This window comes from Bubalus bubalis, chromosome 11 (assembly GCF_019923935.1).
Source record: "Bubalus bubalis isolate 160015118507 breed Murrah chromosome 11, NDDB_SH_1, whole genome shotgun sequence".
NCBI classification, from domain to species: Eukaryota; Metazoa; Chordata; class Mammalia; order Artiodactyla; family Bovidae; genus Bubalus; species Bubalus bubalis.
The window spans coordinates 29,680,854-29,694,665 of NC_059167.1; the positions used below are offsets into that span (position 1 = coordinate 29,680,854).

General features: G+C 46.2%; 1 protein-coding gene across 3 annotated transcripts in view; it reads right to left on the reverse strand.

Annotated features, from left to right (window-relative positions):
- Positions 1-959: 959 nt before the first annotated feature.
- Positions 960-13,812, reverse strand: part of PRKCH (protein kinase C eta) — a 231,207-nt gene continuing 218,354 nt past the window's right edge. For all 3 annotated transcript variants that reach the window (XM_006054431.4, XM_044924894.2, XM_025295408.3), the window contains exons 13-14: positions 3,631-3,774; positions 960-2,238 (exon numbers count right to left, since the gene is read on the reverse strand). In XM_006054431.4, coding sequence (XP_006054493.1) covers positions 2,092-2,238; positions 3,631-3,774 — 291 coding nt within the window. In that variant the 3' untranslated portion in view covers positions 960-2,091. The remainder of the gene's footprint in view (positions 2,239-3,630; positions 3,775-13,812) is intronic.

The following is a 13,812-nucleotide window of genomic DNA, read 5'->3' on the forward strand; positions in this document are numbered from 1 at the left end:
GCAAGAACACTGGAGTGGGTTGCCATTTCCTCCTCCAATGCATGAAAGTGAAAAGTGAAAGTGAAGTCGCTCAGTCGTGTCCGACTCTTAGTGACCCCATGGACTGCAGCCTACCAGGCTCCTCCGTCCATGGGATTTTCCAGGCAAGAGTACTGGAGTGGGGTGCCATTGCCTTCTCCCTCTTTACCAAGTCTGAAACCTTTGGGTAATCAACTAACTCAACTTCTCAGATTCTCTCTTGTTCTCGGGTACAAAATGCACCGTGGTGCTCACACGGGACATAATGGCAGAATGAGCAGCTCGCCTCAGAGGGGTATTGTGACGACCTAGTAAAATTACATGAGTGAGTATATATAAGAATGGCTGAGAGTGACATATAAAGGGAGGCTTCTAAATATTCTCATTTAAAAGTCATTTTCCATCTTGGAATACAAAAAAGAACTTCTAACAGTGACTGTCATTACTGCCCAGATACCCCTTGGCTCCTCTGTAATTCCCAGTCCTGTATGTTGTTCTGGCCAATCTGGTGTGAGCACGGGTAATGCGTGTTCCTCCTAAGAGAGGTAGGTAAACAGTCAGCACTGCCTCCATTTCTCCCTTCCCTTTCTATGGCAATCTTGGAATCTGCATAATCAGATGGCATAGTGAAGAGTAGGAAGAGGGCTGTTGAACTTCTCTCACTGGATGAGAAATAAGCAATTACTGCATCTAGCTACAAAGAGTTTGAGGATGAGTCCATGCCAGTGAGGCTTGGCCAGCATTACCCTGACTCAGAATGAAAGTTGTGGTTCGAAGAGACAGGCCACGTTCATTTCAGTGACACACACAGTGGGATGCCAACCTTTGCTCTCAGGAAGTTGCTTTGAGTCAAAAGTTCTATCTGCTTTGCTCAAAGCTTATTTTAATTACATATCTCCTCTCCTAGTGGGGGTGGGACAAATGCTTCTAGACAAGTAAAATCCCTTTTGTTACAAAATGCATTTATTTCAGCCAGATAAAATTCTCCAACTGCATACACGGGTACATATGATAAAGTCCTTCTTTGATACATGTCCTGCTTACAAGAGCCATTTCTAATTATTAAAACGTGTAACAAACATCTTTGTCTCTTAAAATATAATTTAAATAACTTGCTAAGGTATAAGCCATAAGTCTGGTCATAGACCCGAGTGGAGAGCGGTTCTCCAGTGATGAGATCAGAGCAATATCGGCACACTGCCTCCATGATGAGATTCCACAAGTCTGCGAGCTGCTGAGCTCATCTGCTGGTCAACCCGCCAAATATTTGGATAGTTGCTGCTGGGGCAGCAAGCTGCCTTCTGTGAAAAAAGTTATGTGCAGACCAAGTATGATGTAGGCAACGTGAAGAGGCATTTCACAGAATGCACATACCTTTCAGGTAACTTAAGATGAAGGCTTGGTGAGAGCAAATCTGTTTACACTGCTTCTTACTGTGGCAGCACCTCACTGGGCTCAATAAATACCTATCAAGTGAAACGAAAGAGAAAAGAATAAGCTGTAGCAGTTGCCTTGATGTCCAACTCTTGTCAAGATTGGGCTTTATGAGCTTTATGGACACTATTTCTTGTTCAGAGGAAGTCATTCTATTTGGAAAGCCATCCCTTTCCTTCTCGTCAAGTTCTTCATGAGCGTTTAGAGACTTCTTGCGGACTGCCAGTATTCGGGGCTCTGGCTTACAGAAAAGCTGGGAGTGGGCCATACAACGTCTAGGTTTGTCCCTTGAAGTAGGAATGCCTGAGTGACTTGGAAGTTCTAGGATCTGGTTTATTCTTCACACCTTTTCTTCTTTTGGCTCCTATGAATATCCTGAACCTGAAGTAGCAATGGAAACTCAGAGCTGAGCAGCGTGTTTCTTCATGAAATCTCATTTCGGTATCCACTATTTCTAGGACCCTGGCTCCCTCAGAACTTGAAGTGGTTGATCTCCTGATGGTCCGTCCTTCACAGAGTTCTCCACCTGTTCCCTGAAGGTAAGGGTCTTGTTCTAACATTGAGGAGTTCCCCACAGAGGAAATTCCTGGAAAAATCTCTCCTTTTGCTTCTCATACCATCTCTCCCATTCGCCACAGGCTATGGATGCAACTCTGGAGAGACAAAGGAAAAGTTTCTAAATTCATCCTGGTTGATCATAGGAAGATGTCCCTCATCAATTGGCGTTAAAACTGGTTCTTCCTTTATGAAGTCGGGGTCAAAATTACTGACGTCTTCTCGGGATTTCTGTCAAAAAGGAAACAAGGAAACTTTCAGATTCTGTGCATGAGGCTTATTAATCTCCCGTGGGACTTAGCCCTTGCCAGTGAGTTCAGAGGATGGCCCTGAAACTCTCTCGGCAGCATTATTTCCAGTTATGACAATTGGTTAAACAGTGCTTTCTACTAATTCTACTGCATTGTGTATTATTAGGGCATTTCTAACTGCCAATTCACTAGCCTCATAAAAAGCTTGCTGAGCAGACCAGTCTTAGGCTGGGAAGCTAAGGAATTAACTTGCTCACCTGACCCAGCCAGCTGGTTCATCCTGTCCATTTCGTGGAGGTACCACTGCTCAGCAGGCCACACAGGGGCCCACAAGACAACAGAGGTTAAGTAAATTCACACTATGTGCTTGAAGAGATTTTCCTCAAAGACTTCTTGGAAATTCTGAGTTCAGGGAACAAATGCTTCTCACTTCACTCACCAGCAGATTCATTTTGCCCTGCTGGCAAAACTTCCCCTCCTCCCAGAACGGCTGGCAGGGGGATGCCCATGAAAGGAAGTGGTTTTATGCTCTGGGTGTTTGGTATCTCAACCTAGCAGGCTGTTACAGATTAAGCCAATGACATGTGGAAACATGTATTTTACATCTTTATAAGCTAATGCTGGAGAGATCATTTTTACCATTATGAGATCTCTCACTTTTCTTCCTGGAGTCAATGATATTTCTCTCTGAGCATCCCTTGTCCCCCTAACTCGTGATGTACTGGAAGCCCAGCTTCTCTGCCTTCCCATTATGGTTCTCTTGACTCACCCATGAGAAACAGCTTAGCTCTCAGTCTAAGAGCTGGACCCCTTCAGGAATGCTGCCCTACTTAGCTTCCTCCCTTGGGGAGGCACCCACAGTATTCCCAGTATTTCCTAGACAAAAAGGACTCAGCCTCTTTGGCCCTGAACCCTGTGCTGCAGGGGCTGTCACAGACCTAAACTCTCCAAGCCAGGGAGCCAGGCTCAGGGCCCCGAGGAGCATTTCATGTCCTCTCTACTTTCCTGGGGGCTTGGAAAAGGCTCCCTAACTAAGGAGCCTAAGGAAACCACCTAGAACAATGAATTTCTCAACCATACTCTTTTGGGGAAACCTGGAAAGTTTCAAGGCCTCTTCGACTCCAGGAAATTTTAATTTGAGAGGATGGGGCCAAGGCAAGCAAGAGGTAAACACTTTTTGAGACGTAACCCCCGGCACACCAAGAGCTGTTGCCTTGGGGGCAAGGAGGAGTCCTGGATGAGGCTGCCCTGTAAAGCATCTGGCTGAACTTCCAGTCTGGTCATTCCCTGGTGGACCATCTAGCTGCTCAAGTGGAACACTGAGACAGTTTAAGAAAGAAGAAGGTCTACTCAGGTGGTCTCGGACACTTACGATTCTGGGTCGGAAAGGTGGTTCTACTTGGCGATGGTTCAGCTGGGTCCAGTCGATTTCCTTAAAGAAAGGGTGTCTCAAGATGGCATGCTCACCGCCTTGACTTGGGCTGCCCAAGCGCATGGTGGGGTTCTTGGTCATGAACTGAGAGGAGGAGAAAGACAGTCAATCATACAATCACACACAGTAAGGCTGTCACAAGATGGTAGGCATCAACCCTGGCAGAGGAGATGATGTGAGGCTTCATGGCTGATCTTGCTTAACCAGCTGAATTTTCCATCAGAGGCGGCACAACCACTATGAATCATCCCGTCAAGGCGCAGTTGCTCGTGTGTATTTCTGGCCTTCCCCACTTCCATTTCAGACGTGGCAACCAAAATAAAACCGAAGGGCCCAGTTTTCTTTCCTGTAAATACCATGTATTTTTTTTCCCCCTTTAAAGAAAAGAAACTCTCTATAAAACAGTGTGCCTTTCTCCAGCACTGCAGTTGAGGACAGCCGGCAGCTTATGAATGGGGCTACTTTTTGGAACAGCTGTGCCATTTTTCTGAGCGACCTGACCAGCCGGCCAGGATTCCCGCTCTCTGACAAGACCACGGAGAGAAGAGAGTCATTATTCTGATGCTCTGGATGAAGGAGCCGCAGGGTGAGAAACTTAAAGTTCTGTGTTCAGGCTCCAGGAAAAACAAAGTTGGACACTTTTATTTATGCAACAAAGATATTATAGTTTTGACTGAAGGGTTTTTACCTTCGAGATGCTCCCTTTTCTCCTGCTCTTCCATTTTGAAATGTTTCATGACTGAGACTCTTGCCACATAGACCAGAACTGGAACGCATTGCCACACATTTAAGGATTGTGTGTGTGTATCCATCCTCTGTATTTATATCAATTGGGCAACTTCCTCACAACTGACCTCCTATCAAGATGTTTTGGGCCAACTCTTCTTTCACGAAGTGGTCAATACAGGCATTCTGATCATTTCCTGACCAAAGACCAGTACAGGATAAAATTCACTCTTTATGGCAGGATGTCATTTCTAATTTTAAAGACTTTTCCATTATCATTACTTTTCCATTATCAAAAGAAAATGGCCTTGGATAAAAACTTTCCAAAAATTTAAATCAAGTTATCTTTAAATGAATTTATAACAGCCCCCAAACACCCCTTTCCAAGTCTGACTTAAGAACACAAGGCAAAAGTAATGAGCAGAAGTTGACACTTCCTTGGAGTGGAATTTACCCAGTAAATTTGAAAAGATCTTGAAGGTGCACATAAGAAAGGGTCAGGCTGGGAGATGACCAGCCCTGCCATGTCAGGTGTCCAAAGCTGCCAAACCTCCTGGATTGCTTCAGGTGAATGTGATCAGGTGGAGGGAGGAGGCTGCCAAGGTCCCTAAGCAAACTGACAGGAGAGACCTCATAAAATGCTACAAAAGCTTCAAATAAGACCTAGTGAAAAATGATGGAGTTTAATGGTTTCTCCTCTTTCCAAGAGATGGGGAATGTAAGGCCTTGTGGTGCTGAATTTGGAGGTGGAACTCTAAAGTAAAAGCAGCTTTGAGAGCTTCTGAGCAGTGAGCACTCAGGCATGCGGGGTGATCAGCAGACTTATAGGAAATGTCTCATAAACAACTCCATTCTGGAAAAGCTAGGTGCTCGTGCTGTGTGGGCTCTGCCTAGATAAGTGTGTGTAACTCAGAAAGACGGGAAAATACACACACCGAAGAAACGAATAGACTCCCTTCTTAGGAAAGTCAACGGGATACAATCCCTGATGGAGTAGCCATGTCTATTCTAAAAGCTAATTAACAAAAGACAATGCTGCAAAAAAACTCAAGCTACAAGGGCAGCAGAATAGACCCAGATGGCTTGTGGGAAACTCCCAGGCCTGCCAACGGTGCGAGCAGAGGACACCTCGTGAATGTGTGGGTACAACTTGTTCTTCTTGGCAAGAGGAACAGTGTGGGGCTCTTGGTGCCAGGGTGGCAGAAGCCCTGGTGTCTGAACGCCTTTGCCCATTCTTCCCTGCCCCGGAGCAGAAGCCAAGCTTCCAAGGGGCACTGTGGAAAGGCACTGACCGAAGAAAAGCAGACCACGTCATGGCTGTTCTCCTCTACAGACTTCATCCCAGTGAACAGAGTCAGGCAGAATGACCCTTTCCACTAGCTTACACTTAGAATTCTGATAATGTTTTTTTGAATGACCAGGCAGTTTTGTGTTAACTTTGAATATCTTGAGCCCTTTAGATACTGCCATCCTCCATGTAGAAGGAAAAAAAAAGTTCAATTTATAAAAGTTGCAGGTGTCTATGCAAGGCAGTGCACTAGGCCTCATGGGGTCGGGGGTGCAGGTGGTGCGCAGATGATGAGCAGTGTCTCCCCATGAAGGAGCGGATCGAGAGAAGTGGGCAGAGGAGAGACCGCTTTAACTAACACAGCTGGATAAAAGGAAGACATAGTCAAGTGCAGCAGAAGCTTTGGAGAGAGACTGGGCCACTCGCATTGGGGGGCTGGTGGTGAGAAGGCAGGCGGTGGCCTCACAGAAGAGGGGACATTTGATGACACGAGGTGGATAGAATTACACATGCCTGAGAACGCAGACTGGCATGGCTGCAGGCAAGCACCTGCGACATTGGGTGTTCGGGCTGGCATGAAAGGACAGCTGAGGAACCACAGGGGAGCCAGCAAGACCTGTCTACAGTTTATAATGTGAATGACGTGAATGATGAGAGCTGCCCTGGACCTAGGAGATGACTCTAGCCATGACATGATGGATAAATCCCTAGTAGGGAGGGAAGAGATACATGGGGGTGACTAGTTAGAAGGCTGAGATCACTGCCAAGAAAACATACGTTTGGAAACTAGAGTCTCTCGTTAGTGAGAGGAAAGGCAGGGAGCAAGCCATAGAGGGCTTGTGGAAGAAGAGTGAGCAGACTCCGCACTGCCTGGAGCTGGGGGGTAGAGAGAGGAGGGCGGCCAGGTCCCAGAGTCCTCTCTGGCTGTTGAGTGACGGAAACAGGTGACAGAAGAGGAACCAATTATAGTTGGGAGTACTGGTGTTAGTAGAAGTAGAAATAGGAGCAGTGATGACTTTTGTCAGAGGAATGAAGACATAATAAACATCGACCATTCGATCATTTCTCAAGACCTTACAGATCTGGGAAGCTGGTGAGCTCAGCTTTGCATCTGAGATGTGCAGACATCCACCAGGAGGAGCCTGACCTTGTGAGAAGGGTGAGAAGTCTGATTCCCAGGGATGATGACGATATTTGGTAAGACAGAGCTGAGGCTGGGAGGGAGGCTGGTGTGCAGGGAAGGCGGATGTGGAGGGGGACAGAAGAGAATCGAGGGCAACCCCAGACCGCAGACATTTTATTTGGCCCATGTAGAGTGTTTTAAAATAATTTTAATTACTTGTCAAAGAAGTAGCAAATGTCTCATCACATGAAAGTCAAGTTTTCCAAATTCTCTTGGGAGATGGAATATTCTGGAACACTGGACCTGTACTACTTCCTGGTGAAAATGACCTGAGTTGAGCATGGCTGCCTCCTTGGCTGGGGCATGTGACCCCTGGTCCCGGCACTCTTCACAGCCTCACACCTGGCTCCACATATGCCTGTGCTGGCTCCTAGCCCTGGCACAGGGTGAGAAGAAGGCCAGGGTGGCAGCAGAGCTCGTGAGACAGTCAGAGGAGGACAGAGATCATGGAACAGAAACTAGGAGGGGGACCATTTCAGGGAGGAGCAGGGGGTAATCTGTGGTGCTGAGGGAGCAGAAGGCCAGTTGAGGGGGGGCGGGGTTATAGCTCCTCTATGACTAAGCCCCACCCCCTACCAAAGATGCAGAGATGGGAGGTTCAGGGAACACTGAACATCAGTCCCAGGCCTGGAATCTTTCTTGGCACACATTAGTGGAGCAGGCTGGGGCCAGAGGGGGTCTGTGTCCCTAGGCCAGGCCCAGGACTCGCCTTAAGCACCATGTTCCTGCTGCTGTGATGAGGACAGCACCATCCCGTTGCAGAGAACTTTCTCTATTTGCTTATGTCCCTACTGGGACCCAAAGCCAAACAAGTTAACAACCACGGTGTTTAGAGGCATCACTCATCCATGTCTAAGGTCATACTTAAAACTTGCCTCACCTCAACTGACCTTCTTCCTGACTGTGGTCTCAAAAGGGGAAGTCAGCCCAGGAGGAAAATAAAGTGACTCCATGAAAGATTTTGGATGCATTTACTAAAGGAAGCAGAATGTTTGCTAGGTTCAATGAAAGCATTTTATAAGCTGCAAAGAGTGAGGAGGCCAGGGTGGAAAATCTGATTCCACCTCGAATGTAAGTCTCCAGCTAACTGGAGATCGGGGGCAAGAAAGTGTGGAGATCCCTTGTACTCCCCTTTCTCCTGAGGCCCTCATGAAAGTGGAAAGAGGGTCCTAAAGGAATCAAAGCACACCTGCCCAGAGAATGAGAAACAACAGTTTCTTCCAGGCTGCAGAGAAGACAGGACCACAGTGGGAAGCAGTCAGCCAGGTGCCCTGCCTGAGGAAACACAAGTGATATGGGCCAGGTCTGTACAGGAATGCCCTGCGAAGCCTCCTGCCAGTCAGGGATGGGTACATAAAGGATGTGAGAGCTCCTCTGATATGCAAGGCACAGAGGGGAAGTGGTTCGGCTCCTCAGCTTCATTACTGTGTTTGGATGCCAGTTCCCCCATGAGCTGTGTGACCTTGGACAAATGTATTAACTTTCCTGGACTTTAGATGCCTCAACTATAAAATAGAGATTTTTAAAATTTTCTCATATTACGATGAGTAAATGAATGTAAAACGCCAGCACAGAGCAAGCCTTTAATCAATGCTAGTGAGTTTCAGCAAGCATCTTGTTAAACCACTTGGAGGGCCATCCTGTTCTACCTAAATGCAGGGGCATGGACTGAAATGCCTCTCGGACAGGAATATCTGAGCTGAGCCTAGGCCCCGAGGTTTATCCGGCTCGCTCTCTCTGCTGTTCTACTTTGTAGCCAGGAAAAGGGCCCAAGATGTTTCTGCCTTCACAGTCCCAGACTCCAACAGGGGGGCGGTAGTGATGGCCTCAGGAAAAACATCAAAGGTTTATCAAAGGTTGCTTTTCTGACAGCCAAGATTTCTAAAGACAATCTGAAAACAATAATACAGACGATACTCGGGTTTTAATGTGCAGTTATATCTGCTTTAACAACAGAAGGGAAGTGCTGAATGCGCAGTGAAGAGAGCACTGGGACACCTTCTTGTAAATCTGAGATCAGACAGTACCTGTCACGTCTTGCGGGCTCTGCTACACCTGAGGCAGCTGTGGTTTTGAGTTGTCAGATGTTCCAGAGGATAGAGTTCAAACTCACCCTGTGTAACAATGCATCTAGAGATAGGATCCAAATGTACTTTGAAACTCATTCAAATGTGCGCAATGATTGAAAGTATTTTTTCTTTCGGAATCTGATTTCATAGGAAGAAGACTAGTTATATAAACAGAGTGATTAATAAGATTTTCTTTCAGGAGAGAAAGAACACTGTATTTTCTACTTAACAGATGGATTTGGCTATTGAGCAAACAAAATGACCTCCTCCTTCCATTCAATTTCAGACCAAAGGTCACAGAGCTGGCAGTTAGTCCTGGGAAGCTAAGAGGGCATGCCATAGAACATCCCCATCAGTATTCCAGGGAAAGACCCCTAGTTAGGAAGAATGAATTTTATGGCTCTACAGAGAGTCCTGAGGTGGGAGAGCAGAGAAAGAATACAGGACACAGAACAGAATATGGTCCATGGCCATGAAGGCTTCCCCCGCATCGAGGGCAGATAACATGCATGCTTGTATATGTTGCAGCCACCGGGGTCTGTGTTTTGCTGCTGTCCCAGGTAGAATCTGACATCATTATGAAGACTAGTCAGCCACCTTTCTCTCTCACCCTGCTTCCAGCAGGCTGTGGTGGTAGGGCATAGACCCGAGAACCACCTGTGCCAGCAGGGCCATGGTGACAGGGATGAGGTTGGGCACTGAGTCAGCTGATGGGGCAGCATGGGAGGAAATGCAGATTAGGAAACCGAGAAACAAACAATCCAATAAAAAAAACTGGGCAGAAGATCTAAATAGACATTTCTCCAGTGAAGACATACAGATGGCCAAGAGGCACATGAAAAGATGCTCAATATCACTAATCATTAGAGAAATACAAACCAAACTACAATGAAGTATCGCCTCACACTAGTCAGAACAGCCATCATCAAAAACATCTCCAGTAAATGCTGGAGAGGATGTGGAGAAAAGGGAACCCTCCTACACCGTTGGTGGGAATATACACTGGTACAACCATTATGGAGAACAGTATGGAGGTTCCTTAAAAAAATAAAAATAGAGCTACCATATGATCCAGCAATCCTACTCCTGGGTATATATCTGGAGAAAACCCTAATTTGAGAAGATACCTGCACCCCAATGTTCACTGCAGCCCTGTTTACAATAGCCAGGACATGGAAGCAACCTTAATGTTCATCAACAGAGGAATGGATAAAGAAGATATGGCACATATATACAATGGGGTATTGCTGCTGCTGCTGCGTCACTTCAGTCGTGTCCGACTCTGTGTGACCCCAGAGACGGCAGCCCACCAGTCTCCCCCGTCCCTGGGATTCTCCAGCCACAAAACAATGAAATAATGGCCATTTACAGCAACATGGATGGACCTAGAGATTGTCATACTGAGTGAAGTCAGACAAATAGCATATTGCTTATATGTGGAATCTAAAAAAATGGGACAAATGAACCTTTTTTACAAAGAAACAGAGTCACAAATGCAGAAAACAAACTTAAGGTTACTGGGGGGAGCAAGGAGAGAGGGATTAATTGGGAGATTGGGACTGACATATACACACTGCTGCTGCTGCTGCTGCTGCTGCTGCTAAGTCGCTTCAGTCGTGTCCGACTCTGTGCGACCCCAGAGACCGCAGCCCACCAGGCTCCATGTAAGCAGGTTTGTTGATTATATTTTTCATCCTGCCTATGGTTGGAATCCAGCAGGCTGTTCATGGGCATATAGTTAATTCTTTATCAATGCTCTTAACATTTTGCCTTGCTGATGTTTTACACTCATTATAGCTTCCCCTGAAACCCAAGCTATCTTAGTAGCTTCACTACAGTTATGTTACAGTGTTGGTTAAAAAAAGAGATAAAGGTCAGAAGCAAGTCTCAGAGAAGGAAGCCCAAGGTCAGGCACTTGTGCCAATGCCAGTGTTGTTGGCCAAGATGGTTTTATTCCTGGCAAACCAGTCCCAAGCAGCTCTGAATGATGGGGAGGGTTTAACCGCTCTCCAGTAACTCTCAAATGTTAAAGGGAAGCTCTCCTGACAGCTATGATCCTCAAAACACAGCTATAGACACGGAGCAAGTGTTGAAAAAGGACCCTCCAGAGGCATACTACACAATGTCTTCATTTCCCCTTGATGAAACCCAGTCCAACGCCCTTCTTGATTCTGGTCGCTGATACACATTGTCTTGGGTGTCCAAACCAAACCTAACCATCACCTGCTAAAAAGGAACGCTGTGTGATAACTGGAAGTGACGAAGAAAACCAAGTGTGCTACTTCTGTTCATTAGACTTTTTCCAACTCAATCTCTTGGGACCCACAGACATCAGTTAGCAAATCTCTACATAGAAAAGATTTCTATGCTCATTTTATAAAACCTGATATTTTTATCCTGTTTGAGATATGAAGATTAAAGAGTCATGTGATATTAATACTTCATTTTAAAAAAATCCTTCATACTGCTAGCCACAGATAAAATTTAAGTTTTCTAAGAACAGAGGTCCTAACAATCTAAAATGGGGGAAGGAAGTTGAGAACAGTAACTTTAATAACATGCCAAAAACGTAGTCTTTAGGACGATCAGCATTTTTCTGTCTTCTGCCTATACCAGCCTGGTCTGTCTGTGAGTACATGACCTGTTTCTATAGTGTCAGTTTCAGTAAGAAGCCCAAAGCTCCATTTCCTCCTATGGGAACTCCAGTCCTGGCCACGGGCAAGCACTGCCAGGCTGCATGTTAACCATCCTCTTTGTAAAGGATCTTTCGGTAACTGACTTTTGGATTCTCCCTGCAACAGTATTTGAAAAATTGGCTTTAATGATGGAGAGCTGGAACCTCTGCAAGACTCTGGTCCTAGGCTTCCCTCTGCTTCCTCGGCCTCCCCCTGGCTGACCACTTTTGGCTACTGCCTCAAGCATTCCAACCTCTGCCAGGAGGGGAGCAGGAAATGCTGAAGAACATGCTCAATGCCACTCCGGTTAACTGCCTGGTGACAGGTGTGGGACACACTCAGCACTAAAAGAGGATCCCCGATTACTTGTGGTTCCCTCTCTGTACACAGAGGTGAGCGAGACTCCTGCAGACAATGCACAGAGGAATGAAATCTGATAGGTGTGATGACAGATAAGCCCACACACAAACGTACACTTTAATTTCTGTAAAGCTCAGAAGCAAGAGCACGCTATAATCTCCTTCTGAGGCCAAGTTTACAGTGCTTCCTGAACTGACAAAGGTGACTCAGGAGAACGCACCAAACTCCTTTCAGCACTTATTTAACCTGGCCACCTGTGTGAGCAGGAGAAAAGGGCGTTGACTCACCTGAGTCAGCACTGGCGCCTTGTGATCGCTCACCGGAGGTGATGGAGCGCAAAGGAACGCTCACCTCACGGAGGCCTTCACCTCCTAAGCTCTGGGGACTCAGGAGGACCGCCCCCGCCAAGCCTCTCTGGAGCTGATGAAGCCAAGGTGCAGTGCAAGCTCTAAGCAAACCACACATTTTCTTCTGTGTCATGATTATTAGCATTTTGGAATAACTGAATGCCAGTTTAGGAAACTCAGTGACATGGTGGCCAACAGAAAATGTCTTTATACCGAAACCAAGTTAAAAAAAAAAAATCATCTTTAAGGTCAGCAATCTAGAAAGTCTACATCTGTTTTTCACACAAGAGTGCCTATCTTTATTTATCTTTCCTCTGCTACCTTCTGTGGATGTTGCCAGTTTTTATATAACCTGTTCTTTGAGAGCAGGGGTAGGATTTTGCTTCTGGAACATGCATTTAACATAAACCTTCACAGAGAAGATGAGACAGGAGAGATAGAAGAGCAAGTGAGAAAAATAGTCTTCTCTATTGGAGTGGATACTGTGGTTATTTTTAGTTGTCAGGATTACTGCTTAATGACTTTGGATTTTTTTTTTTTTTTTCAAGTAGAAAATTGGGCCAAAAACTCTGTACTCCACTTCCCCTCTCCCACTGACTCTGTGCTCCACGGGGAGTGTTCTCACCAGCACGTTCTCAGCCCTCTCTCCATGTTTATGAGAACTCTGGGGAGACTCTTGAGTTTTTGGTGTGAGGCTATTCAATCCTGTGGTGGGGGTAAAGATGACGAATGGCGGAGTGAGGGAAGGAAAGGAAGACGGGGTTAGGGGTTACGCTGGGTGAGATGTCAGTGCCCACCCTGTTCAGCCCCTGCCTCACCGTGAACGACAGACAAGAACACCCCTCACCCTGAATTCAGGGGACTCACTGACATTATTACACCATACAAAGCCTCCGAGTCATGAACATCTATGACTCTACGGTGTTACATAAATGCGTGTCCACACAGTTTCTACAGACATGGGATAATAATAATACCTTCTATTTTAAAGTAAGGCGGCATTTAGAAAGCATTTCCTTCTGAAGGAAAAAAAAAAAAAAAAGGGCAGGAAAATATCCAGAAGACGCCAATTCCAGGAATGCTGCTGACCTTATGATCCAAAGGCAAGACTGTCGGGAAATCTCAGGAAGCCAAGTAGGGATGACCCACCACACTGAGACAGTGGTGAGAGCGGATGTGAAGGGCTGGCTCAGGGATCCTGGCCCTTCCTGCCTCTCCCGTGGGGAAGGGCAGACCCAGCAGGAAAGGGTCACACACAGAGATAAGAGGAGCAGCGTGGGCACGGCTCACCAGTGGGCGCTCTCTCCTTCTCCGTGTGTTATCTGTTAAAAATTCCTCTTTGGGGTGCCCTCAGGTACTCAACTTGGGAGTGGGAGAGGTAAATTAGGAGTTTGGGATTAACAGATACACACTATATAAAGTGGATAAATAACAAGGACCTACTGTATAGCACAGGGAACTATATTCAATATCT